Source organism: Anopheles marshallii, chromosome 2 (assembly GCF_943734725.1).
Source record: "Anopheles marshallii chromosome 2, idAnoMarsDA_429_01, whole genome shotgun sequence".
Classification (NCBI taxonomy): Eukaryota; Metazoa; Arthropoda; class Insecta; order Diptera; family Culicidae; genus Anopheles; species Anopheles marshallii.
This window is the reverse complement of record NC_071326.1, coordinates 21,207,550-21,235,025: the sequence shown is the minus strand read 5'-3', so window position 1 is coordinate 21,235,025 and position 27,476 is coordinate 21,207,550. Positions and strand designations below refer to the sequence as shown.

The 27,476-nt window shown below is 43.1% G+C and overlaps 2 protein-coding genes across 2 annotated transcripts; one reads left to right on the top strand and one right to left on the bottom strand.

Moving 5' to 3' along the window:
* The first annotated feature begins 4,199 nt into the window (after positions 1-4,199).
* LOC128707443 (uncharacterized) lies at positions 4,200-20,893 on the top strand. Its single transcript, XM_053802394.1, has 9 exons — positions 4,200-4,281; positions 15,399-16,103; positions 16,182-16,356; positions 16,456-17,525; positions 17,619-18,337; positions 18,411-18,607; positions 18,726-18,853; positions 18,916-19,913; positions 20,003-20,893. Exons 1-9 carry the CDS (start codon positions 4,200-4,202, stop codon positions 20,891-20,893), a joined length of 4,965 nt encoding a protein of 1,654 aa, XP_053658369.1.
* A 5,200-nt stretch (positions 20,894-26,093) lies between these two features.
* On the bottom strand, positions 26,094-27,083 carry LOC128715536 (eukaryotic translation initiation factor 4E type 2). The gene is made up of 4 exons (XM_053810446.1): positions 27,067-27,083; positions 26,706-26,862; positions 26,495-26,617; positions 26,094-26,427 (listed from the first exon to the last, which is right to left on the bottom strand). Exons 1-4 carry the CDS (start codon positions 27,081-27,083, stop codon positions 26,098-26,100), a joined length of 627 nt encoding a protein of 208 aa, XP_053666421.1. The 3' UTR covers positions 26,094-26,097.
* Positions 27,084-27,476: the final 393 nt, after the last annotated feature.

The window sequence follows — 27,476 nt, the reverse complement described above, 5'->3', positions numbered from 1 at the left end:
TAGTTTCCTTTTGGAATTATAGTAATAATCTTGGAAAAAAGTGTGCTTCAATCATTGCTTATACATCGGAACGAAGCTGTAAACGGAATGAATGATTCTGAATATCCATTCTGAAGATTCAAGGATCCTCATCACTTCATGACTCCTCTAAGCCTTGTGGATCCTCAGATATGCAAGCATCCCTGTCTGCGTTAAACTGCGAAATTTAAACCAGAATAGTTTTCAGTAAAACCGGCCAATGCAATCGTATGCGAATATTACTTGAATGACTTTTTACTAAAGATTCGTAGGAATGACTCTTCTGAAAAGATTTATTAGACACAACACCCGTTTACACAGAGCGGATGGTTTCTATACGCACGCCTGCAACGTTTGCGTTCGCGTGTGTGTGTGTCTGTGTGGAGAGTGGGTTAAGCAACGAAATGAACAAAAGCATGTGCTGGATTAAAGAACAATCGTAGCACACATATCATGTTTTTTGCATGCTGTTACAATGCTATGTTTTTGTTTAAACATCACAGCAAAATGCGAAATGCGGGAAGAAACGATTGATCTTTCCTTTTTCTTCCTTGTTTAAACAATACATGCCTGTCGTTGTTTGCCTGTTCCTGCGTCCATCATTCGTTGTTGCTTGCTCGCTCGTATTTTGCGTTTGTTTTCTTTCTCTCAATAAAACTCTCTCTCTTTCTCTCCCTCTCACTCATACTTTGGCGCGCGCGCGCGCATTCTCTCCCCATCTCTGTTTATCGCTCTTTTTTCGCATTCGCTCTTGTGTTTTTCGGAGTGCGCGCGCTCTATACGTTACGCACCCGTTCGATATGTGTTTGTTAGTTATTCTTGCCTCGCATTCCGTGCGCTGTGCACACACATCTGTGTTGTGTTGTGCTCCGTATTCTGCTGCTGCTGTGTATATCACTATCACCCGAACCGGCTTACCAAAGGTGTAGCCTGGCCGTAAAGAAAGGTGGCCGGGTCCAGTGGTGCCTAACCAGAGGCACAATATTGCAGTCAGTAGGTTGCGTTCAAAGAATCTCGCAAAACACACAGCGCCACAGCGCCTTGGGGAGTGATGTGTCCGCCGCCGGCCGCCAGTTGTTGTGTCGTACGGTGTGTTGTAGACCGGGAATTCTGAGTAGAAAGAGAGAGCGAGAACGAGTGTGCGAGAGTTTTTACAAAATTTGCTGAGCAAAGTGTTGAAAATCGTTGAAACGGCATTTATTATCGTTTGACCGTGGTGCTGTGGTGGCAATTCTTACTATCTTTTCTCTTCACTGACCGGTAGAAATTCGTCGATGTGTGCTTCATACTATTCCGTTCTATGCGTGTGTGGTGATCTAAATTAATAGAGCTGTTTGCTGGAACCTGCCTTTACTTTGTGTGTGTGTGCGTGCAAGTGATTGAACCCATTGTTGCAAGGGAAGTGGATGGGAGGGTTCACTAGGCCCGAGAAACCGCCATAACACAACATTCATTCTTAACAAACGAATCTAAAAGCGCCCCTTGGCGTATTGTGCGCTATCCTCTCCGTCCAGTCCACCGTACTATGATAAAACACGCGCTGCGAAAATACGTCGTTTCCCAAATCCGCGCACACACACACAGGTGCATGGAAATGGTCCTATTGGAGAAAATGAGAAAGAACCAAAAAACCGGTGAAAAAGCGTGCCGATCAGCGACGTTGCCTGCCTGCCTACAGGGTGTTCAATAATTTCTAATACATTTTCAAACATAAATCTTTGCTAGGTGCTTGTGCTGTTCGAAGCTGTGTTTATAGGGAAATGTACACAAAATTTATTTCGCAAAAAACCAACCCTGTGGTAAATTTATTATTATTTGCCAAAAAAACCCACCCAGTGTGAATTACGTCTGCAGTCTTTAAAAATAACCGTCTTGAACTGATCCAAGGTGTTGGCCTTGCAATCGCCGAGGATCAACATCAAAAAGGACCAAACCAAACAGTCAATAGGATTCGAATACTGTGGGAGCCCTGGGAATTGTCAATGTTTTGTCCGTCCCAACAGCTTGTTTTGGTCTAAATTGCTGTATGGCGTAGATGTTTACATTGTTTTTCAAAGAAACACGAAGCAGGGTGTCTGTGTGTTTATACTTCCTCTATTACACCACCACGGAAGACGCAATTTGGGATGCGAGTAATGCTATACTGTAATCAGTATAATGTCCTGAACCGGTCATTTTGTCGGAAAAACCAAATGCTTGACCAGCATGTCGAAAGAGGAAAATCTGAGTCCATTCTCATTGAACTGGTCTTTCGGAAAGAACAAAGTCTGATAGAATATCAACACCACGCACATTCATAAGTGGATGTTAAAACTGACATCAATATCGCAAACCTGATGCATACATACTTGAAGGATCAAAATTTGTATTCGAACTTCAACTTCACACTTATTGAACACCACCCTGTATGTTTTCACTGCCTACTCAGTTCGGCTGCGACGCTGTGTGTGCGTTCCGTGTTTCGTAACGCATTGGAAATAAGTAAAGGTGACGGAACTAGAGAATCATAGTAAGCCAAAGTTGCCTGTTCGGCGGTCTTTGCAAGTGCGTGTGTACTGGTGCGCCGTAGTATCGTTAGCCAAAAATGTGTTAAACATTACGAGTAAAGCTAGGATTAAAATCTTCACAACACAACAACGTGCGAGCGCGCATCCATTTGAAGCCGAAACACGCGAACACACGCATACACACAACAACAAAAAAACCATCAATTGACAGTCGAAATACTGTCACCCCAAAAACAAGGCCACTCTGCCGAACAGACGCGGGTCTGTTGCCTTGCCTTCTACTCTGGCACTAGCGCCAACACGAAGAAAGAAGCAAATGTGTCTGATATGCTTGTGCAGAAATGGAGTCGAGATGCGTAAAATGCGCGGTGGCGAAAAGTAAATTGCTAGAAATGGGCTAGTGCTATTGGCCACTTGGTCGTCGTTCTCAATTGTGTCGATACACACACAGTGCGTGCATATTTTGTCTATTAGCCGTGCCTCATTTCGTATAATCTGGTGCCGTTTACCCATGGACCCATGGTTTTGTTTGTTACTCGTGCCGCGGTGCCAGGTTTATTGTTTCAATTTCATTTCTGTGTGTGTTTTTCGTTGCTCAGCTTGGTGCTAGTTGTTGTCGGTGTGGTGTTATCGGTGTGAAAAAAAACATGCGTAAAATATTATTACCTATTTCCTGTCGTTTCAATTCGACGCAATTGCTCATTAATTCGTTTCTTTTTCGATTCGCAGGATGTTCAACAAAAAAGATATTAACGCGAGATAAACTCACCAGTCGTGGCCAACGTAAACACGGAACTTAGTGCAACCAGCTTGACAGCTATCGAATTTGACAGCTAGTGCGCGTGTAAAGTGTTGTTTTGTTTTAATTTACCTGTCCATCGTGTTGTTTGTGTTTTTTTTTGTTTTCGTACTACTATTCGTTCACGTGTGTTCAAGCGGGTTTTTGGCCACAGTGTGTTCTTCCAGCGAAGTGAAAAAAAGGAAAAAAAACATCGCAAGCAAAGTATTATTAATTGTGAATCAAAACCTGGCCCACCAGTACCATTGTTTCGCACAGACCAAAACCAGTTTTATGCGTGCGTAGGTGGTTCCGGTGGTGCACGAGAAGGCCGCGAGAATAAATACACGTTTCCACACTCGCACCAACACACACCGAACAAGGGCACTGGCCCTCCGTTTTGGGCTTTTGCTCTAAGTACCGGGTACTGTGCGATGTGATGCACCATCATCATCATCATTATCATCAACATCATCATTGCGCGTATGCATCAATCCCGGGTTAGTTGTGTGTTGCGATGCGGCCCCCATGTGGGAAATGGCAATGTTTGATGGTTGGTAGTGGTGGTGCAGGCGATTGACCGGAAAACATGCAAAAGCAGCACCGCGGTTATGATCGTCGTAGGTCCGGATCCGCTGACTTTGTTTGTAGTGTAGCAGTCGTGAAACAAACAGCAAAACATCTTCACGATACAAACGGCATCAATCAATCACAGCGGCCGCACTGGGCGGTGTGAAAACAAAAGATAAGCAGCATTGTTCATTGGGAAAGGAGGGTTTTAGTGTGGTGTGACATTGTTTAATAAGAACAACAGCAAGCAAGCAAGCAGAACGGTTTATAGTTGGCGTCAACTGCCATTACCGAAATTACATACCACAAATGGTGAAGGATTTTTTATGGCGCTGCTCTCATTTCGACTTAGCATTGTGTTTACAATAGGATTACTGTTGCTGAATGGATTCGTTACCGATTCGGCAGGTAAGTTTTCTTAAATCATCTAAATGCATCCTTGTTCAATATTCACCTTGTTGCCGCCAAACCCGCGTCCAATGTTGGTATGGGTCCGGGGACGTATCGTATCGCGGTTCGTGTGTATTCTTTCGGACCTACCTCTCCGTAGCTTGGCGCGGAAGTTTGCTTTGGTCCAACACTGCTGACGGTCTTGCCCTCCCTCGAAAACATTCTCTCTCGCACACCCATAAAGCCACATCACAACCCTGCACAACACACATGGCCAGAACATTTAACGTGGGCGGCGAGCTTCTTGCACACTACGGCACTGACTTGACTCTCCGCTCTGACGCACAATTATGTCAAAACAATCAAAATGGCGTGACAAACACTACGGAAGATGAGGGAAGAATCATTTCTATCACTTCCATCGGTGTATGCATCTTAAACTCCTTGACCACCGGCTCTGTTAATGGAAAGGGTAACGTTATGTAAGGAAATTGTTTAAATGTACTGCGGCATAGCAATGGAAAGCTATTGATTGATTTACAATTGTACAAGAACTCCGGGAGGTTGTGTGAAAGATTCATAGTTGTGCTCTTAATTATTCCTCTTGTTGGCGTTAATGTTAAATTTTCTGAATTTCCCCTTTTGTTTGAAAAATGTAAATTTTTCTCATGGTATTTTGTTTATATCTCTGAGCATTTTTTTTTATGGGGGGCAAATATATTCATTATTCTCTGCTGTTGGTTGTATGTGTGTGAGCAATCTAGATGCGCTTACGCATCGACACTCCATCATCAGCAGCAGCAACAGTGAAAGGAAGCGAGATAGATAGAGAAAGACCTGATGAGTGTATATGCGCGTGCGTTCAAAACGCAATGCTCTTGCGAGAGAGCCGGCACAACAAGGGTTGTTAGTAGTTGCATTGGGGTTGAAATAAGGAAAAAAAACTGTTTGTTTATCAGAGGAAAACTAACATCACAGTAGGCAGGTTATGGTTTTCATGCGTACATCATTCATAAAGAGCGGACCCATCGGTGGTTTTGTAACTCAGCATTGTGTGATTTAGTTAAAGTATTTGGTAAAAGTATTTCTGTTGCATTGTTATGGAGTGCTTGCGTTTATATTATTTGGTCCATCGATTATTATATTCATGCTTAGCAATTGATGCAATTATCCTATCGGCGTCTTTCTTCAACCGTATCATATGCATCAGCTCCTCCGTGAAGCAATCGCCGTACCCAAGCGAGCATGCGAAACGAACAGGCACGATAGGAAGAACACTCCACATGTGTGTGTGTGAGCGTATGTGCGGAGGAGGTATTTAATGTAGTGTGCTTTTTTTTCGTTATGTTGCTTCATTCCATTTTTCACCTCTGTTTTATGTCCCTATACATTACCCACTGTACAACACCCTACCGCCGCCCATTTGTAAGGAAGGAGTAGTTGGGATGTTGAAATGAAATGGCCACCCATGTTCATGGTTGAACTGCTTCCCACTACAACAGCCCATCGATTTCACCCACTCACACCACGGGGCGCATGGTTGGGGTTGCTGTGCGTTCCCTCCCCACCCTGTGTGCCAGGATCGCGTAGAAGGAAACGTACTGCACTCATCTAAAAGTGTATTTTAAGAGTGAACCGTAAGCGGTTCAACCACCACATCTTGGTTCAACCTGGGGTATTTGTTTAAAGCGCGATGGAAACCTCGTATCTTATAAATTGTAATTTTGGAGGAAAACTTGTGCCGCCCACTTTCAATACACACACATACACACATAAACATTTCGTGTCATAGTTTTCTTAATGCCACGCGACCCACGCCCGGTACCGAACCCCGGTGGCCCGACCTTGTGACGGTGGTGATCATGCATTAGCCTACGCACTGGAGCAACCCATTGGGTAACATCGTTCGGTAAAACTTGTTCCACCTAAACGCACATCCTGCATGCAGGCAACGCATTCCAAGCCCCAACACGAGATGTGCACTGCACTGCTGTCACTGATCAGGATGAGCAATATTTAACATTAGACCTTCTAAGGTTTGCGGGGTCATATTGGTAGCGGCGCCGGTCTTCACACGACAGGACCGGGTCAAAATCCCACCCGGACCAATCCTCCGTAGCAAAGACTGTTTTTCAGGCTACGTGGTAAAATAAGTCTAGTAAGCTAGAAATGGCAGGCATGTCTTAATAGGCCGCTACGAAAAGAATGAGAAGAAGAAGCAGATCTTTTATTGTTAAAATCTTTATATCTATGTAAACAATTGTGAAGAGCTGGATAATGTTTTAAGTTTTACAAGACTTGCTACGGTAGAAGCGATACCGAAAAGTTAGTGTTGTGCTTAATGAATCCTTTGAGACAAGTCGTTTATACAAAACTTCAGCGAAGAGCGCTGAAGAATCTTCCAAAAGTCTATGTAGATAAAAATTCGAGAATTCTGACAGTTAAAAGTAATATCAGAAGGTTTCCTCTGAAGATTCATAAATTTATGCATTTTTTTTTTGTACATGGCTTTTGCGGTGAAACTTTTTACTAAAATGCTTTTCGCAATTCTACTCAATACCCAGTAGCCACGTAACCGTATAGTCAGTCCCTGATACGAGGGATTGGTCCGGATGGGATTTTGGACCGGTCCTGTCGTGTGAAGACTGGCGCCGTTAGCAACACACCACCGGCCGCCCCATCAAATGAAGCCCCAAAGAATCAGAACCATTCATTTCAATTCAAGATTCATTCAGATTCGTGACTCTGAATCAGATACGCTTAATACTAAATGCAAAAGTCTTGCATCGATAAGGCTAAAAAATAAACTCACAAAACTAAAAAATTCGCCTTTCTTCCATTCTATTTGTAGAATTTAGCTACTATATTACACTATGATTGTAATGTAAAGTTGTTCATTGGACTAACAGTAGCTCAGTATTTTGTTTATTAGACAAAAAATAGAATTCAATGTATAGCCTTGTTTTGTGTGTAAGTAAATAACATCTGATACAAAAAAAAAAACTTGCAATGCAAACGGTGTCCTAGATTTTGTGAAATTTGGGTGGGTTTTGTGCAAAACGCGTTTAAACATTGCACAAATGTGAATTTTCGCCTTCGGAATGAGACAACAAGTACGTATGGGCTTTATCTTCGCCATTTGTCGGTATATTAAGTTGTAGTAATTTACTAGATATTCCAGATATTCTCTTGAAGGTATTGTCTTATAGCCTGGAGCACTAGTGCTTAACGATAGACAATGCGAGGAATAGCATAGATTGACAATTCCTTGGGATAATCTCCATCCCAACCGATTAGTGTCAGTATTAATGTTGAAGTTGAAGCTATATTTTGCTAGAAACTTGGAAACTTTATCAAAAATTAGAAAAGCAATAGATTCACATAGTTTTAGGATTTAGTTGGTGCAAACTCTGGCTAATCGTGAGTGCCTTTAGCTATATGTGCGCTTGACTCACCAGGTTTGATTATGATGTAAGCACGAGGGTAAGAACTTTGGTGCAGAACTGGAGCGCGACACTTATTACGATGCTGCCCACAAAACTTGGTTTCCCGAAGGATCGAATCGTACGGTGTTTTTTTTTGGCCCGTTCACAATGAAAAGATGCTAACGATTTGGTTGCGTCCTTCGAGCCTATAGACGCTCAAGGAATCAGGGAACGGACACCGAAACACAACAGCCTACCGATGTGAAATCATCATGGTGGAAAAAAAAGAAGAAATGGATGATTGGCGGTGGCCAAAACGCAGGAACTGGTTGTCGAAATTTAGACAAAAAAGGGGTTAAACAGGCATTTGTTCCTGGTGGCATTCTCTGCTCAAAATGCCTCTTCTCTATTCCGGGGTTTTTTTGTTGTTATTATTGTTCGGCCTGCGTATCTCTCCTTGCATTCGTCTCGTTTTCGCACTCCTGCCCTGATTGACGCATCCTAGGCCATTTGGGTTGGGTTTGTTATTTTTGGTTGTTTTATTCGCGACTCTCTGCCTCGGTCCATAACCGAAAAGCTTGCTATTGCTGCTTGGCGCGGCTGTACGGATCAAGGGGGGGTTTATTCGAGTTTTTTTCCCCTGTGCGCGATCGTCTGAGCCTCCGTGTGTGTGTGTGTGTCCCGGTGTTTGATATGGTGATATTTGTGCGCGCCAAATTTGTCTTCGTGCGCTTCTGGTAAGGCTTCTGGGCGCGGAGGATACGAAACAAACCAAAAAAAAAACCCCGAAAGATCGCAGGTAGAAAAATCCCGATTCTGAAGCGCGATCAAGCGCGAACGCCGTGTTGGTTGTTTAGGAAGTTTGTGCGCATAAAAAGCAAATTCAGACCTTTTTAAGGCAGTTTTTTGTTTGTTTGGCGTGTGCGTTTCTTTGATGTTGTTGTTATTGAACCAGTTTCAAGGGTATATGGAATGGATCGCCACTTTTCTTCCCGTGCTTTTTGCGCTGTCTAGGCGGGGTACTGCGCGTGAATGCTTTCTATTTATCAGGCGTTTTGTGCGCGGTGTCCACATACAGCCAATGGCACACGGTTTTTTTGGTGTGCTGGGGTTTTGGTATTATTAAGCCCGTAAAAAAATCAACCTAAAATAGACAAAAAGTTTAACCAGTGAACAAAGAAAAAAAAAACATGGAGTTGAAATGCATTGCTTTTTATATCTACTTGTAGTAAATATCGTTCTAATGCTTCTGCTTTTTGCTCCCTGGTGCGCGAGAGTTGAGTGACAGATGCTGGTTTCATGTGTCTCTTGCTTCTACGAAGCAGTACAGGGTTTCACAAAAGATATGTACGATATTCGTGACGTTTCTAATATCAAATTGATAACTAGTTTAAATGTCCCTAGTAGAATTGCATGTTGCTAGATTGTAAGCACCATAGCTTTTGCAATGCAAAAATAATGCCTCTTTGCGTGGAGTTCTGCTGCATTATTTTAATCTGATGAAAAAGGTTGAGGAAAGTAATGTTGTGATGATAGCCATACTCTAACTTAACGCTAAAATTAACAATCATTTTAGGAATTTTTCATTAATGATCACTGAACAATTTTATACACCTGGAGTATATTTTAATACGTTTGCTGAATTTACAAAAATGATTATGTAAAAATCATGCATCAACTATGGTAGAATTGTTTTACCTCAAAAAACAATGTGATGAAAATGAAGCAATCAAAATGGGTGATCCGGTAATTTTAGTGTTAAAAAGAGCGTCAGAATGGACATTTGGAGGTATAATACTCGATGAAGAATTCTGCACAAAAACAGAAAAATTTCACAAACCCGATTGGAGTAACTAAAACCACAGCCAAATTAAATATGTTTGTCTCAAAACATCATGCTGTACGGTGGGACCAGCAGGATGTGGTTTATTATGAGCTTCGACAAACCAAACGAAGCAAGTAGCGGAAATTGTTAGGAAATGTTTGTCGTTTGTAATGTAAGTGGGTAAAGTTCGTCACAATTATCTTATTATCTATTGTGCGATTCAGTATGATGTGTTCGTTCCACCTTGCCTATTGTAAAACCCTGTAAAATCTAGTTCTATCGAAGCCTTTCAACCATACAAAGCAAAAGAGAGCTATGGGGACATTTTACACGTGGGTCTATTTTGTGTCCCCCATGCGGACTCGCTGTCCAGGGATGAATAATGCTCAACAAATGAAAGTACACATTGTATTGGCATTTCCCACATGAGAATGTATACTTGAGGTTATGCGCGCGGTTCGGTCACACCGATGTGTGTTGGAAAAGGGAAGAGGAACGAATCGTTACGAGAGGACCCTAGGATACCTCCAGTAATGAGATTTTAGGCACATCTTTCACACGCCTGTTCGTACTTACTTTCGACCGGGAACCATTTCCCATTTATTCCCTAAAGATTTTTTGTTGTTGCTGTTGCGCAAAAATACGTAACTCATTGTGGAATGAAGTTTTTTTTTGTAGTTCTTGCATGAAGTTCACGAGTTTTACATTTTTAAGATTATTTGCCTTAGTATCGTAGGTTATCGTAGGAAAGAAAATGGTTCTGCCCCATTTAATAGATTTATTGTACGAAAAAGGCGAAGAACTGATGGTACAACCATGGTTTTTTTTCCTTCGCTTTGCAAAACAAATGTGGAAAAACCAGGAAACAGGAAGTTAGGTTTTTTTTTTCGGGGCTATTATTTGCCTTCCATGTTCAGCATGTGTTTCATCAGCGTTGTGTGTTTATGGATGGACAGTATGTAAGCAAATATGTTCGAATTTGCTTATTATTTTCACGTAGACCATCGCCGCCCATCTGCTGTGCATCTTGTGTATGTATCTGTCTGCCACGGAATGAGCACAATTTTGTTGTTGCTGTATCGGGGGGTTTTTTTTCTTGCTTGCCAAAACATAGTAATGTTGTGCCTAAGACGAGGGATTGCTCTACGTACACATTTTCCCAACACATCAGTATCCCGGCGCGTCCCATTTGTTTGCCACGTGGTACCAGAATGCGGAAGCGTCCTGTGTCCCCCATCAACATAGCGCCCTGGCCAGTGTTTGTGCCAGGGTAAAACACGCTAATAGCGAGTTCGAATCAATTCTTCATTTGCCACCCTATATCCTGCGCTAACGCGTTTAGTTGGCGCGTTGTGTGCGTAGATGGTACGGTACAAACTCGCTTCTAATGCGGCTTATTTTGGAACAATTGACTAACGGACCTGTTCCGGTCTAAATCCTATTTTCTGGGCTATCTGGCCGAATGTGTGCAAATTTGGTTTGGCGTGTCCGTGTTCCGTTCGGTTCGGTTCGGTACGCAGCCAGTTTCTGTGCGGTCCCCAGTTACACGCACTCACGCATGTAATGAAGAAATATGGCCACAAACGTAGCCGCCAAACAAAAGCCAAAAAAAGAAAAAAACCAGTTATCGCTTGTTCGAAATTAGGAAAAAGGTGCGTATCGATCCAGCGCGTGTTGCGTTACCCGATCGGAACGATAGAGGCGTTGTGTATGTATGTCGGCCACGCACCGACACTTGGGATTGGTCAGCTTTAGGCAGCGTTCAGTTCTTTGTGGGAAACATTTGCCGGAATATTCGACCAAGACGAGCCAGATGGGGCTAGGGAGCGGGTGAGAAGCTGGCCGAGAAGTCGCGGGGATTGAAATTGTGCCCGGGACCTCAAAACGCAATGCGAAAGCTCGATCGCGGGAACGGTTCAATAAACCTTGGCTGTTGTCTTCCTTTCTGCTATGCCCGGAATTTCACAGATACACCATCTGCGGTGCGTGTTGCTGTGGCCTTCCATTTGGCAGGCCGCACTTTTATTCGCACGCACTTTTCCCACATCCGGACGTGCCCGGTTGGGTTTGGGTTGGCCCCTTGCGTCTATCTATTATATTCGCTTGTGATCCAACATTTTGTTTCTTTGGCTTCAGCCACCACTAATTTTGGACTCGGTTCTCTCTCCCCCGTGACACACGGCTTCAGATTTACCGTTTCGAAATGCCATTACATTAATTGCAAAATGACTCCGAATTTTCGGCAACCTCCCTATGAAAAGTGCGTACCCCTCCGGGTAAGCTCTCTATCTCGCTTGCGCGGAACACCGTTGTGCGTGAATGCTTCGTCGCCTATGCAACCGTTGAAGTCTATTCTTTCTGTTTCATCCTGCTGGCGGCAATGGCACTGCCTCTCGTGGTGCTGGAGCTTAATCGTGGCGGTGGAATGGGTGCGATGAGTGTTATGCGTATTTAGCAAACCTTCCACCTTTCCCTCGTCGAATCCACCCTCCGTTCCTTTCTGCACATTCCACACACCTATTCTCCTCTCCCCTCCCCCCGCATTGCGTTTCAAATGGATGGAGTCTACGCGATTTCTTCCTGGTTGGAACTGGATACAGCTTACGCATTTTCTGTGCGTCAGGGCGAAGGTAGCGAACACAAAATCATGCTGCCCCGGCGGTTGACGGTAGGAACAGACACACACACCACGGCGGTGCTAATGATAAAGCTCAAGCTTTCAAGGAACGCTGGTGTTCGGGCGGGAAGTGGATGTAGATTGGTGGACGACACAACGCGAGAAGAAGCAGTATTTAAATTATGCGTAAAGCAATAGCGAGCCACTATTCGGTTTTCTTTCCCGATCGTCTACTTCTTGCGATCGTACCGATCCCGTTTGCGTTTCGTCTTTGTCGCCTAGATTTGTCTTCGCGCTTGCCCTTTTCGTTCCGTTTCTGTCCATTCGTCCTCCGCTCTGGAAACGATAGCAATCCTGTTTTTCTTTCCTAGGTTTCTCTTTTTTCCTCCGTCCCGTCGATGGCGTTTCTCTTCTGTCGCTGCTGCAGCTCCATCTTAATCGATTCTACCCGTTTTCGAACAGGCTCCAGAAACAAAATAAGCTTAGCAATATCATCCGTTGGAATGTGCGTGTTTTTGCTTTCTTTCTATCGTTCTTCTATTTAATGTCTAGCGTACGATCGCCGGTGATCGTCAAACACACATTCAGCAGCAGGACTTTGTGTGTTTGAGGCACGGTTGAAGATCTAGAGATTGTACGAGGAACCGGCGCAGAACTGAAAGCTGCAAAGCAATCATAAAGATGATGGTTCTTTCAACCTTTGTGGAGGTCGTTTGGATGCAGGATGTTTTTGCGACTTAATTTCTATTAAAATGAGGATAAAAACATTACCAGTTTGCCGAGTGTGATTCGACATTCAAAGGAAAACTAGAAGATTATGACTAAGGGTATTCATTCCGGTGTGTGGATCACCATTCCAATGTTTCATTCCAACAATGTTTTCTTTTTCAAAGCTTAGGAATAAATGGTGGAATGCATTAAACGCGACTCCAACAAAACACGTTCCTTAGGGACATTTTCGTACGGAATTCGGCTACGACATGTGCGATCGCGTTCGGCGATGGTTTGCGATTTACATGTTAATAAACGATCTTGCGAGTCATTTAGTGTTCGTTTGTGCCTCTTTTTTTGTTAGAAGAAAGGATTCCACCCATAAGGTACTAGCATACACTATACCCAGAAGGCTGTGGAAGGGAAGCTGTTCCATAATTCATTTAGTGGCAGCCAAAAAAACTCAAGCCGGCAAGCGGATCATGCCTTTGCCTAGGATGTCGCAAAGTACGGCTCTATGTTTAATGTTTCCCTGCCCCGAAACTCTTCCCTCCTGCTGTCCCCGGTACGGCGTGTTTTCGTTTAGTGTAGTGTGCATTTAAATTGTCCAAATCGGTTGTCCTTGAATTGACTAGTTTTAAAGGCAGATTGTCTGGGTCTCCACATGGCCTCATGTACATTTCATTACTATGGATAACGATTCCAGCAGCCGTATCGAGAACTGTTTTTGTTTTCATCAGCGTTGTCATCGTGGTGATGGTTGTCTTATTTCGGACGGCCGAATTTGGTGTTTGAATGTTTTGGATGTTTGGGTAACATACTCTGACTGTTACCCAAAAGCCTTTAGTAAAGTATTCCATCGTGTGTCTACTTTATCGCGAACATTACTTATGAAGTTCATGTTTATGAAGACCTCCAATAATTATTCTCCACAAATTCTAAATCCGCTACCACATTGATCCGCATTTACATGCATGTATTACTGTTGGGAGAATACCGTGCAGAACTTACCGCTTAATTTGCCTGCAAATCAATCAATCAATCAATTAATTCCTTTTTTTTTGTAGGATAGAGACGTGAAAGGCGTAAAGTAAATAAATAAATAATTGTTTATCTGCCATAAATAGCGCACCGTTTCATTATGCATTCGGTTTTGAACGCAAATGGAACATGGTGTCGTTGTGTTTTACCGCTAAACATAGCTTTCATAAAACCTTCTCATAAACGAGAGGCAAACACTCACGCAAGCGGACACGGACAGACGCACCACACTTGCTGATGACGGCGTTGCATTTGAAGGAAGGCTCACTTTTTTTTGCCAGCAGCAAACCCCTCTCCCCACACCCCCCTTATGTGAGGAAATTCCTTCGAGTTACTCTTTAATTTTAATTAAGACAATTCGCGCTGCAAACAATGTAAAGCCGATCGCAATGTTGTACAAGGGCATAAACACAATCGCTTGTTTGTTATGTTATGTCTGGTTGGTTGGCGTTTTCGGTGATGGGTTGATTTACCCCGGTGCAACGATCGAACATCGATCCATCCATCCGGCCGAATGCCGGGGGTAAATGTGTTGGTGGTTCCACGGTGGTTTTAATGTTTAATGTGCCAGAAAGAGTACAAGTTTTTAATAACATTAACCCACGCACACCCATGGCGGTGTGTTCAAGCTATTGGAGTAAATAGCCGAAATAAGTCCCACGCACAGCCGCGCATAATTATTAATATTTGTTTCATGCATTGAACAATACACGCCTACGCGTGGATTGTTTGTTAACAGCGGCTTATCGTTTGATTGAACCAAGAAAAAAAAACCCCGGATTGTTTGTAAGTTAAATGTATTCGCCTTTCATTTTGCAGTTAATTGGCTACGTTTATGTTCATGTCGGATAATTTATCGATTTCCATCTAATCGTTCCGGCGAATCAATCCACCCAAACCACATTGCTGTTGGATGCATTTGCTTTCATTGTACGAGCGGTGTACGGTGATGTTCACGCGTGCCACAGATGGCAACATATGTGCAAAAAGAGAATGCACATCTGCCTGTTGATACGTCGCTCACTTCCCTAAACGACGATGATCGACAAACGGGCTTGCTTGAGCCAGTTTGCGGCAGGCACTGGGACACGCCTGAGGTGCGGCACGGCCACCACACGTGCAGTGAACGAGTCTCGCGCTGCATTCATTCATTCATGCAGCATCATTTTGTGCAGCTACAACCGATCAAAGATTGTGGTGGGTCAGTAAAAAACTTACGCGCACACTTGCGACTCACTCGACGGTGCGGTAACGCGTATATGGGACGTGTTCGGTCGGTCGAATAAAAAAGTGTGCATGTCATGTCATGAGAGTGCACTTGTACTGAACATGGAACAAATAAAAAAAAACATGTTAAAAGATATTTGCTTAGTTGCTCATACCGAATGGAGAGAAGAATTCTACAAGGGCCGTTAGATTACTCACCTTGTTAGAAGTTGCAGTTTAAAATTTCTAATCTATTAAAAATGCGCCTTATCATTTGCTTAATTATTTCTCTCCTTTCCTTTCTTTGCAGTGCTCGCATTTGTCAACGAAGAAGGTCCGGAGCGGCTGCGGCTAACAGCCGCTCCACCGTCACATGTCATCGTGACGGGGAGTCGCAATGCTCCGGTGTATCTGCCCTGCCAGGCAGAACTTGGACCCGAAACGTCCGATGACATACCGAACAGTAGTTACGGCGACGAATATCTGGACGGACACAACGAGGATGATGATGAGGAGGAGGAAGATGACGAGGGTTATGATGAAGATATTGATGAGATGGAGGACGATTTTCTTCCCCACACCTCTTCACTGCTAACGGGCAACGATCTGTCCAACGATCAGCAGCAACGTGTGGAGCAGCAACAACTGGCTCAGCATTATTCGCGCCAGTACAAAGACTACGAAACAGAAGACGATGATGATGAGCGTCGGCGCAGGCGGCGGCGTCGTAGATATGTCCATACACAAAGACGTGGTCTCTCCGGAGGGGAATACTTCGAGTACGTGTGGTACCGTAACGAGGCGAAATTCCTCACCACCTCCTTCCAGAATCAGAACCAGCATCAAACGCATAAAGGATTCCGGCTGTTCGAAAACGGGACGCTACGAATTCCGTACAACCGACAAAATGGAAACATGGCAGCGGGCGTGTATCGTTGTATGGCAACGCTCGTAAACCAACAGCAACGCTACCAGGGCTCGGTCCTATCCACCGCTTGTACCGTTTCGATAGCATGTAAGTAGTATGGTTTTGCAGTGAAAAATGAAAGCTCGCATTGAATATATTTGTGACCGTTTGGCTACCTATTTACAGATCTCGAACGGGACAATCGGATCAATTTCTCCAATAATACGATCGTGGTACGTGCGAATGAACCAACCGTCCTTCCGTGTCCCTTTCAAAGTTATCCAATGGCAAACATTACGTGGTCGGTGAATAAAACCGTTCTACAACTGCAAACCAATTCGGGCAGCTCTAAGGAGAGCAGGTAAGAGCCATGGTTTCAAAATAATTGGAATGTGTCCTGGAACCAACCTAGATTAGAATGAAAACTTTCCTACATTTTCCCATTTTTGTCCTATTGCAGATTTTTCCTATTGCAAAATGGAAGTCTCCTTATCAGTGACGTTCAACCCACGGACAGTGGGCGATATCGTTGTAACGCAACAAACAATTATGTCACCAAAAACATTCGCAGTACCAGCGTCAATCTTGCCGTGATTAGTACACCCCAAAGTAGCCTTACGGTGGAGGCAAAGAAACGTCTGTTGCCACCACTTCAACCATTGCACCTGTCCGTTCGCGCGGGAGAAACGCTCCGGCTCCATTGCGCTTGTTATTCGTGTAAGCCCCAGTGGACGTTCACGCCACGTCACAGCGAGATGCCTATTCGACTCGATAATTACACCCACCAGGTCGTGTTCGTGAACGTTTCCGTTGCACGCCACGAAGGAAAATTTACCTGCCGTACACCAGATGGTACCGATCGTCAAACATTCAACGTGATCGTGCTAGTTCCTCCGACAATTGTCAGCAAAATTGCGTCCTACACCTCATCGGTAGTTGCATCAATGGCGTTTAACTGCACTGTCACGGGTAACCCAATGCCGACCGTTGTCTGGTATAAGAACGGGCGCAAGCTGACCAGTAATTACATCGTACATTACAACTATCCGATGCTGCAAATCAACACACTAGACCCAGAGGACGAAGGCCTGTACCAGTGTATGGCGCAGAATGTGGCCGGTGAAATTTCCGCCTCGTCGTATCTGACGATACGCGACAAACAGAAATATCGGCACAAGGCAAAGCGACTAGAAGGAATCCAGTGCTACCCGGCAGATACGACCAGCTTGTACTTAACGTTTACCGTACCACCGCATGCCAGTGCTAACATTGAGTACGTGATGTACTATCTGGCAACAGACGATCCATTCCGGTGGTACAGTTCTCCGCCAACACACTTGGCAGCCAATGGCAGTCTGCGGATTAGCGGAAAGATGGTTGAACCGTTTCGCAACTATACCGTGTTTTTGCGTGCCTGCTCGGTGAGCGATATCTCCGGCGCGGAAAACATTCGTGGCAGTGGTACGCAAGGTATGCAAAAAGTCATCCCGTCCAGATTGTCTAGTGGTGTCCAGTGCGCATCACAAGGATGTAAGTATTGTGTATGATGTTCTTTTTTTGTAAAAGATACCAAGTTACAATATTTCTCTAATAAATGGTGTTTCTGTTCAATATCATTTTCAGATCCTATTCTATCGACCTTTTTCCCTAATAATGGAATTTTTATCTGGTGGCCAAAGTATGATCTTGTACAACCGACTGCCTTCACGATACAGCTACGACATGGTGGAAAAAGTAATTTGACCACCTTTACCAATCAAATCATCGGTACAGTCGATCCGCTGGACGATTACATGTCGCATGAAGAGGTGGGCCCTCTGCTTGGGAAGATCGATGCAGAAACGAAGGAGCTTCAGGATTGGCTATGGAACGAGTACGACGTGGCAGATGGAAGTGGTGGTGACGGCAAAAGTACGGAAAGTCGACAACGTCAGCGACGTCGTCGTCGTCGTCAAAGTCATAGAGACAATCGACGTAACCGACATGCATTCGATCTGTCCAAGGATCGGAAGCAAATGCTCGATTCTCTCGCTACTAGCGGATCAATGGATGTGGACGTAGTAATTCCAATGAATGCGGCACACATTCGATCCAATGCGTCCAGCTTGGAGGCGGTAGTGGCAGCGGCAAAACTTTCTGCCGCCGGACTAGGTAGCCATGTGGATGATGGCCAAATACGGAAATCTCATCAACAAATCACGGTAACGCAGGTGAAGGTTGCGGGTAATGTGACCGGTATTCTTCTACCCAACATACGCAGTGTGATGGTACGTGTGTTGGGCTCGGTAACTTCAGACGGTGAACCGATGGTACAGGATTTGCGATATGTTGAATGGAAAGCGGTAAGTTTAAAAGATTGTTCATAAAATCTGTTTGGTAACGGTCTAAACGGTTTCATATATTATTTTCCCTTAGATTGATACCGATGCACCAAGAACCGATGCGGTGAATAGATTTCAGGCGAGTCACATTGATGCCAGAAGTGTACAATTTACGTGGAGTCGTTTCGTTGCAACAAAGACGATAAACCGGTGCTTACAACTGTGCTATAAAAACGTAAACTATGATGTTACAATGCGTGGAGGATCAAGTCGATTCGATTGTCAAAAGATGTGAGTCCGTATAAAAAATCGTCTGACGTGATGCAAATTGTGCTTTGTCCATAACGCGTTAAAGCGTATTGAAAACATATAATTTATAAATTAAAATATCTGCTTCTTTCACTTCCAGTCCGAAGGATGCGTCTTACTATAACGTGAAGGATTTGGTTCCTGTTACTATGTATAAAGCTTTTTTAAAACCTTGCGAATCGAATGAGGCGCTCAGCGACATTTTGGATTTCCAAACAAAGCACGATGGTAAGTTAGTGCAAATGCGCAAATGCTGTGGAAGGTGTTTAATGTATCGCTTTTGATTGCAGTTCCCGGGCCTGTAACTAATCACGAGCTTCATCGTAAGGGTGGAACAATTAGCATAACTTGGGGCCCACCCGAAAATCGCAATGGCATACTGCAGGGCTATCTGGTGGAATGGATAAACGAGGATAGCGTGCAACACTCGGCAAATCTTTCTGCCGATGCTGTAAGCTTCACATTTCCGAATGTAACATCCGATGAGCGCATCAATATATCGCTCCGCGCGCTAAGCAGCTCCGGGCTTGGCATACCGATATACCTGAATCTGAAAAATTACGAGCCTATTATCGATGGTGTAGATGGGAAAGGTTCCGGAAGCCCCAACGGTTATAGCGATCGTTGGTTACTGCAGCTCTACTTGATAGTGCTTATGTTGCTACTGTTCGTGGTGATGGGAGTGTTTTGCTATTTAGTATTTCGTCGGAAAGCATGCAAAAAAGCAGCCAACAACTCTGGTGCACCACTTAATAACCGTGCTCCGTTGGCTGCCGGCAACGATGCCCGGCACCATCTTGCAATTGACGCATCGGCAATGCAGATGATGGGTATGGTAACTGGATGCAATAACGATATGCACGAAATGCAAACTCTAATTCGCTCAAGCAACAACTATCCCAATGCGAATGGTGGGCTAATGGCTAATGGGCTGCCAATTAGCAGTTGCGTTCAATCCATACCGGAAACGAATCCGGCCCCAGGAGCCGCATTGGTACCCAGAAATAGATTACAAACTATAAAATGCTTTGACGCTGTGACAACTGTGCCGCGAAACGAAACAGTTCCAACACTGGTCAATAATGCGCGTGGATGTACAGCTATAACGTCCTACAAAGAATTATTGGGTAAAGAGCGAATGGAAGGCGCAGAAAAGTTTGCTGCTATTGCTCCCAACATAAACCAACGAGGTCGTTACGAAGTTGGTGATAACGTTGCTTCCAGTACCAATGATACCGGTGTTGCCCTAAACAGAGATATGCGTCGATCATCCGGTGGTAATCAAGAGGTATCGTATAATTTCTAACAGATATATCGTTTTGCAATTTTGTCCACAAGACTAATTCGTCGTTTTCTTTGAAACTTTAGCAAACACAGAGTACAATAGCAAATGGTTCTAAAACATCATCGAACTTCAGCGACAGGATCTCGCCGGTAACTCTCACACGCAGCACCAGTGAAGACAAGCGGTCACCATCCATGTCATTCTCGTCGAAAGTTTCCTGCGCTGTCCTGCCATCGTCATCGTCCTCGTGTTCATCCACACCATCGTCATTATCGCCCGCTTCCTCACAATGCGCTCTAAAGATGCGAACCCCATTAGAATTCGACAGTAGCCAACGTAGATTATTAGAGACTACTTTAGATAGTAACACAAGCACCATTAATATAGAAGAAACGGCGCAACAGCAGTTAGATATACCAGCAGCAGCACAACTACCACCACCACACCCAGTAGAAATTTATAATTACGATTATGCAACGAACTGTGATGATGAAAAGGAAGATGAAAGAGACCACAGCCGACAGCTGCTGCTTGGGCAGGAGTGCCGAAAGGTGCCTGAAAATACAACGAGTCCGTTGGTCGTATCGATGCCAACAACAGACCAGACCGCTAGGGGGTTTCCTACGGTAAATGAGCAGCAGAAGCATCAAAAGTGCGATGTTCGGCGCCAGCAGTTGAAACCTCATAAGGAAGCAAATCTTAACTATCACCACATAGACAGGAATACGGTAGACGGGCCGCGTCCCGAACAGGGCGGTGCGTACGTGACGAGCAACGGTGTGGAATTGTCGTTGACGAAGAATCCACAATCCTGCAACCTTAAGAGTGATAAGGAAGACGACGGTGATGATGACGATGATGATGAGCTGGATAATTCATCATCTTTACTGAACACAAGTAGCCTCAGTACAAAACCCCTGCATCAACCGAACCACACATCTAGCTGGAACTTTCGGCGACCGATCATCGGTCCGAACGGCTAGGCTCAACGCGAAGAAAAACCATTGAAAATCGGGTGTCTAGTGTTCGGAATTGAATGGCCGATCACCTTACAACAACCGGTTTGGTGGAAGCATTGCCTTCCGCTGCCTCTCAGGTACATTCGTTTTATGTTGTAGTTTTTTGAGATGCCGTTTTTAGTATCTGTTTTTCGTTGTTAAGAATACCTAACTACCGAGCAAACCGTAGCACCTAAAAATCATCGGAAGGTGCAAAAACCGGTGCAAACAGCGGTACACGCAAGAGAACAATTTGATTGTTGCGCAAGTGCTAACGCGCCACATTGTCCTGAAGTGCACAGCGCGGGTCTAGGCTAGTACCCCACGGTATGGTGGTACATTAAGAATGAATATCGTTCGTCATTTTACAGTATCAGCGTGTGCTGGAAATGGAAGGTCGTGTGTTATACGTAGTAATGACAGGACGAAGCAGAGGCTTCATCGTAATTTTCGATGATTAATTTAAGTGATACTTTTAGTTTGAAGTTTTCGGACGAGTCTTCTCTACATTTTGAATGCTTTCTTCCCCTCTTATGCTATCGATCTTTTATGTATAATAATTTTCCTAAAGCTCACCCAATGAATGATGCCCACAATGGTTAGGTTCGATTGTTTGTTTTGCAAAGGTGAACAGTTCCCGGCCACGCAACAGCGCGTGGTTATCATATATGTATCCTATTATTGAAACGATTTGCATTTAATCTCAACGTAATTGAGTACGTTGTACTCATCTACTTACACTTTCTATTACAAAAAAATCGTACAGTTGAACTACTAATATGCTTCTGTGCATTCGTGTATATTGTTACATTTGTTTTACACGATACCAGTTTTGATTCGTTGTCGAACGTTCTATTATGTTTTACAAACTCCTCCAACAGCCAATAACACATATTTAAATAATTTTGCAACACCTCTCGCAAAAACACAACTCTTTCTAATGGAAATCTGTACGGTAACAGCAGCAAGGCTCCAATAGTGTGATCTACAGTATTGTTTATTTATGAAAAACTCGCATTTTGTTTTATCGATATATTCCCCATGACTGTGACTATGTTGCTATTATAAGCCATTGGAAGCACGCTCTCTGTGTTAATGAATTTGTGTACAATAGCAGGAACTCTTTAAGTGCATCTCCGTGCAAATTCCGTTTACATAAAAACAAACAAACAAAAATTCCCATAAAAAAAACGAAGTGAAGAAGTACATACAGTTAGAATGAAGGAGGGATCCCGCAAAACCAGGATATACTCACAGCAAACAAAATGTTTTACTTTGTTGCCAAATAACGATACAATAACACTCGATCTGTGTACTCGAAACAGTGAATGTTGAATTAGTTACATTTATACGAGCAGCTATCAGCGAGTGGTTGCATTCTTCAGTGAAGAAATGTGACCACCATACCCTGTTAAGAAATCGAACACGAACGTGAAAGCTGAACGATGTAATCGGAAAGCGTCGGATGTAATTTTAATGGTCTAATTTTATACACCTGTGTAATAATCTCATCGTCCCACCAAAGAACAAACCACACTAGCGGTATCGAAATGTATATGCACTAATATATATGCCAATATTTAGATTCATATATAGATTCGCATCCTGCCCCCTCACTAATCTCTAATGTCTGCAGCTAAACACTAAATGTACTTCTTCATCTTCAAATTGTTTTTTATTTTCTCTTTTTTGTCGCGGAATCGAAACACGGGGATTGGGTGAGCAAAAGTATAATTTTAAAAGATGTGTATATTACGTACGTGTCCTATCTTATGATATTTATTTATGTGCTAACGTACGATTTATACAATTTATGTAACACAAACAAGATGGTTCTAGAGGTGCCGTAACACACTATTGTTTCAACTCTTTATGTTATCACTAGGGGTTTTTTGTTTCCTTTTATTTTGGTATTATAAAAAAGGAAAACTTGATTGTTGACCAGAACTCAAAATTCCACTTTACACACATACACCCCTTTCCTCCTTCCTTTCCTTTCCTAACATTTGGGTAATGTAAGCAAAACACACACACAACGTATGCCAATGCAAGAAAAAAAACAAGCAAACAGAACAGATACATTGACCGGCGAATATAATGAAATAAGAATAATCTGGGTACCTGACTTATAAATAGTAGTAAGTAAGTACATAACCCTAGCTGATACATAATGTAAACATGGAAAACTCTATATTATACTAGCCGCTACGAGCAAATAAGAAACGTAACGATGAATAACAAAAATCGTAAGAAAAACAATGTGTAGCAAAGAGAAAAAAAGCGCTAAAACGTACACACATACAATATACTAGGATTTTGGCGAATGCATACTAGCAAGACGCAGGGCATAGCAACACGTAGCGACAAAGCATTCTTTGATGTTACTGAAATGGACGTTTCGATTTGTTTTGTGCATATTTTGATGTTTGGTTCTGTTTTCCACATTGATGAACTAACTTCAAACTCTTCATTTGGCGTATCTTTGGGCGAAACAATTCAGCAAAATAATGAAAACCATTAGCAAACTCACCGCTGCCCGTATGCCAATTTAAATCAGTAGTCAAATCATATAATGCAAGTCAGTTATTGTAATTTGTCTTTTCGTTCCATTTTTCAATGGTAGACATCGTGCAGAATCGTAGTAGACTGTTACACCGGATAAGAAATAGTGAGACCGCATTGAAGAGAATGAATGAGAAAAGAAAAAACAAGAAAGAGCTACAACACACATGCCACTTGATACCTGTTTGTTATGGAAGGAAACTACAAAACTTGTACCCTATTGCTTAGCATCTGTTGCGCTCCGTATTATGTTTTAAAATTGCAAACACCGTTGGGTATGTAAACTTGTGCTCATTCCTCCTAGGGATGGTAACAATTGAGACAATGTTTCGAACATGGTAAAACGTACACGTAATTTAGTAGACCTAACCCAGGCCATAAGCTGTGGAGCTTTTTTTGTTGTTATTTTTAGAGTTTAAGATGTAAACAGCAAAACAAAATGAGTTGGCTTACACAGCAGTGACATGTTCTCTACAAAACCAGTTGTGTGCTTTCGACATTATCATATCTATTTAAAACAAAAGAAAACAAAAACACTTCAAAATGCGATATTGGCTTATTATACACACTTTGCTCGGCATCATCTCAGGTTAGTGCAAGTTACGAAGAGCGAACCCATGAAAGTTTATGGCAACATTTTCGTCGTATTTATTTAACTCTATCCTACCGTTTAAGATAGTTTAGGTAGTGCTCCCAAATCGCACGCTGTTATTCTTTTTTTTTGCGTGATTCGAAGAAAACAACACAAGGCATATATTTTATTTCCATTGCAAGTGTAAAACCTCAACACGTGGCATGTGTACACCGATAAGGTACATACACACATACACACACTTCCATAATTCCGTTGACTGCACAGTTTCACAAAACTCGAAAGTTACCATTTTTTACTTTGCTCTGCACTTTACCGCGGCCGACGAAATACATCCAGCCGATTTGTTTTGCCAGCCGTAGCTTAAAAAAATATCTGTGCGGCGAACTAGTGTTTGTTTTTAAGTGTATTATTATTTATTTTTACTGGTCGTGCGACACGAATCCCCACAAGAGTCCTAAAAGCAATAGATTATTGTGCACTGGTTCCAGACAGGATAGTGAAATAGAGAAAGTATAACAACATGTACCAAAAAGAAACAAACCCGAACAAACACACTGATTTATAATCAACCCAGAAGGAAACACGATAAACCGCCAATATAAACGTACACAGACACACACAAAACTGTTAAACATAGAACATATCTAAACACAAAATAGAAAACAAATTATGATCGGTGGAAAATCGTGGCAACCAAGCTGTTAACGCATAATAGGTTGAGAGCAGCACATTCTTGCAGATGATACGGAAACATACGGACGGGAGGGTTAAGGATCGAAAAATACTATTATTACCTGAACAGAGTATACAAAATGATTGTGACAAAACAAAAATGAAACAACCAGAAATACAAACACAGCTAGTTACAGTTACAGGAATTCTTGCAGCAAGGAAAGTAAAGGAAAGTTAGGAAGGTGACGAATGTGGGATGGAATATAGATGTACCTTTTTCCCGTTTCTGTTTTCGAATACTATCCATTCAGGTTGTTCATTCGTTTAGAACACCACATCAACCAACGGTAACATAACACATTCCATTTTGACCATTTGTTTTTGGTTTATTTGCAATTTGTAATTTTATGTGCAAAAGGCACACTCATCTTCAGCTCAGCCTCTCCGTGTACGGTAATAATCTGAAACATTTAAATATGAACCATCAAATATACACAGTTATACAAACAGGAACAGACAGGCGAGGGAATTCGATTAAACTCTAATAGTAGACACAGCAGAGGCATGCGTTTCAAAAAATTCGTTTTAGTATTTCGGGCTAATAGCTTTTGATTTCGTAATGGATACGTTTGCGCCCCGATGGTGGGTGTGTGTGCTTTAGCGATTTCGATTTGGTTCAAAGCGGGGCGTATTGATTGAACAAGAAAAAAAAACACACAACACAGGAAGCGTAATAATGTAATAATAATACTTGTTATCTACCTCACATCAATGACAAAATCAAGAATTTTGTTCGTAAACTTATTTCTTAAGTTTTAAATTTATTAACGATTAATTATGTGAACATGTGAATTGAGAATTCAAACAATCTCTCGAAGGAATAAATTAGATTAGTAACCGTAAACTTTAGAAGGATGATTGTTTCTTTTCGACTACGACGTACAAACATGAGATGGTGTGACAACATGACTAACATCATCTGCCACTTTGTTGGCTCAACGATCCGTTAACGATTGGGTGATACACGTGATTGCTGGACAGCAAAGAATAGGGTACTACTTACAATCTGCATACATTGTTTCCCCACCAGTCATCACTCTAAGTTAAACCGTTTCTACGCATCTAATCGGCGTTGGATGGTGTTTGTATAGAATCTTTAATATACGAAACGTTTATTGTAGGAAAAATGGATGCTGCTGAAGTTGTGTTGATGGATCATCGTACTTTTTTCTCTCTCGAGCTATGACAGAAAAAAGAGTAAACGATCGAAAGAAAAACTCGAAACATTCGCTTTGAAAGTCTACTCGATCAGACTTTGGAAGTGTGTGTGGGTGTCGTCGGTGCCTTGATGTAGGCAGATTCAGGCCGGCACAAACTTCAGGCTGTCGCCGTGCGGTTTGTACTCGATGTGCTGCGATTGAGGTAGGTTCAGTATGCGCCGCAGCGTATCTCGAATACGATTGGTGCTGACCGTATCGGTCGCGGTCCGGTTCCACACCGACAGGACGTCCTCGGGGTACTGCGTGCACAGGACGACGCCACAAATTTCGGACCCTACCAGAAACTGCTCCCCCAGCATCGCCATACACACGTTCTCCCAAGCACGGTCCATCTTTGACTTCTTCAGCCGAATGACCCATTTGCCGCCTTTCGAATTGCTCGGATCTTCCCACATGGGTTTAATGCCACTCTGCGAAAAGAAGAGCGACACCAATGGATGTAGAGACAATCCCGAAACAGTCAGCGAACGTTCTTACCTTAAACAAATGTAACCTTCGGTAAGGTTTCAAGCTGGTTGGTTTTATTAGGTGACAGTACAGGGACCACCATTGCTCAACGCTAGCACATCGACCGACTAAGTGTAGAGATTTGTCGTACTCCTGAAAGTAAGCAGAACACATCGGTTAGTACGAGCGGCCATATTATTTTGCCAAAAGCTTCTTGCGATTGTAGGAAGTAGCACATTACCGCCGCTCTATGTGATCCCTTTTTGCCGAACCATAAACAGTAAGTGTACTGAAGCTTATGTTCCCCCGGTCCAGCTTCAAGCGGTTCTAGCTTATCCACATCGATGTCCGTGACCTCGTCTCCGCTGTCGTCACTGTCGCTGGCATATGGTCTGATTCTGAGCAATTGGAAAACAGGTGCAAAAACATTATTATTACTTTCATAAGCGGGCATCCATGCTTGCCTACGTCTTCCGGTTTCTGGCGGAAGAATCTAGCACCACACGCAAAGTGGGAACCTCTTTGCACAGCGAGTGTTGTTGGTTGAACAACGATCTCGTGTGGTGCCCGGTACCGGCGGCTGGCGCAACATGGGTACTTACTCGTATTTGTTGGACATATTTTAAGACCCAGTGTATTATACAGAGTGCAACTGGTTTGTATAATTATTCACGTTATCACAGAATGTTTGCTGCAATGTTTCACTTTGCGCTTTTGCCTTTTGCTTTTGCTGTGCTGCTTCGATATGAGGTGTTTTTGTGACGTTCTCTTGACGTTTCGAGGCAGGCGTGTCAAAACTGCCAAAACTGCCGTTTTTGAGCTCGAAGGCGCCGTGTGTTTTGGCATTATTCGAGCAGTAACTGTCATCGCAACGCTGCTGCTGGCAGCAGCAACTTTTGGGGCGCCATATTGACTCAAACAACTTTTCTGCGTGATTGCTGGTCGCTTGTGCAGGCGAGAAATTTAGAGTGTTTTCGGTGTGTTTCAGCCAATTTATGAACAAAAAGCGTAC

Excerpts from the sequence above, each read along its gene's own strand:
- LOC128707443 (XM_053802394.1), top strand. The coding sequence starts at position 4,200 with ATGGCGCTGCTCTCATTTCGACTTAGCATTGTGTTTACAATAGGATTA. Across the intron at positions 16,357-16,455 it reads GGCAGCTCTAAGGAGAGCAG|ATTTTTCCTATTGCAAAATG; the intron begins GTAAGAGCCATG and ends GTCCTATTGCAG. Across the intron at positions 19,914-20,002 it reads CATCCGGTGGTAATCAAGAG|AGTACAATAGCAAATGGTTC; the intron begins GTATCGTATAAT and ends TAGCAAACACAG.
- LOC128715536 (XM_053810446.1), bottom strand. Across the intron at positions 26,618-26,705 it reads AGGGATCACATAGAGCGGCG|GAGTACGACAAATCTCTACA; the intron begins GTAATGTGCTAC and ends GCTTACTTTCAG. Across the intron at positions 26,428-26,494 it reads GAAGGTTACATTTGTTTAAG|AGTGGCATTAAACCCATGTG; the intron begins GTAAGAACGTTC and ends TTCTTTTCGCAG.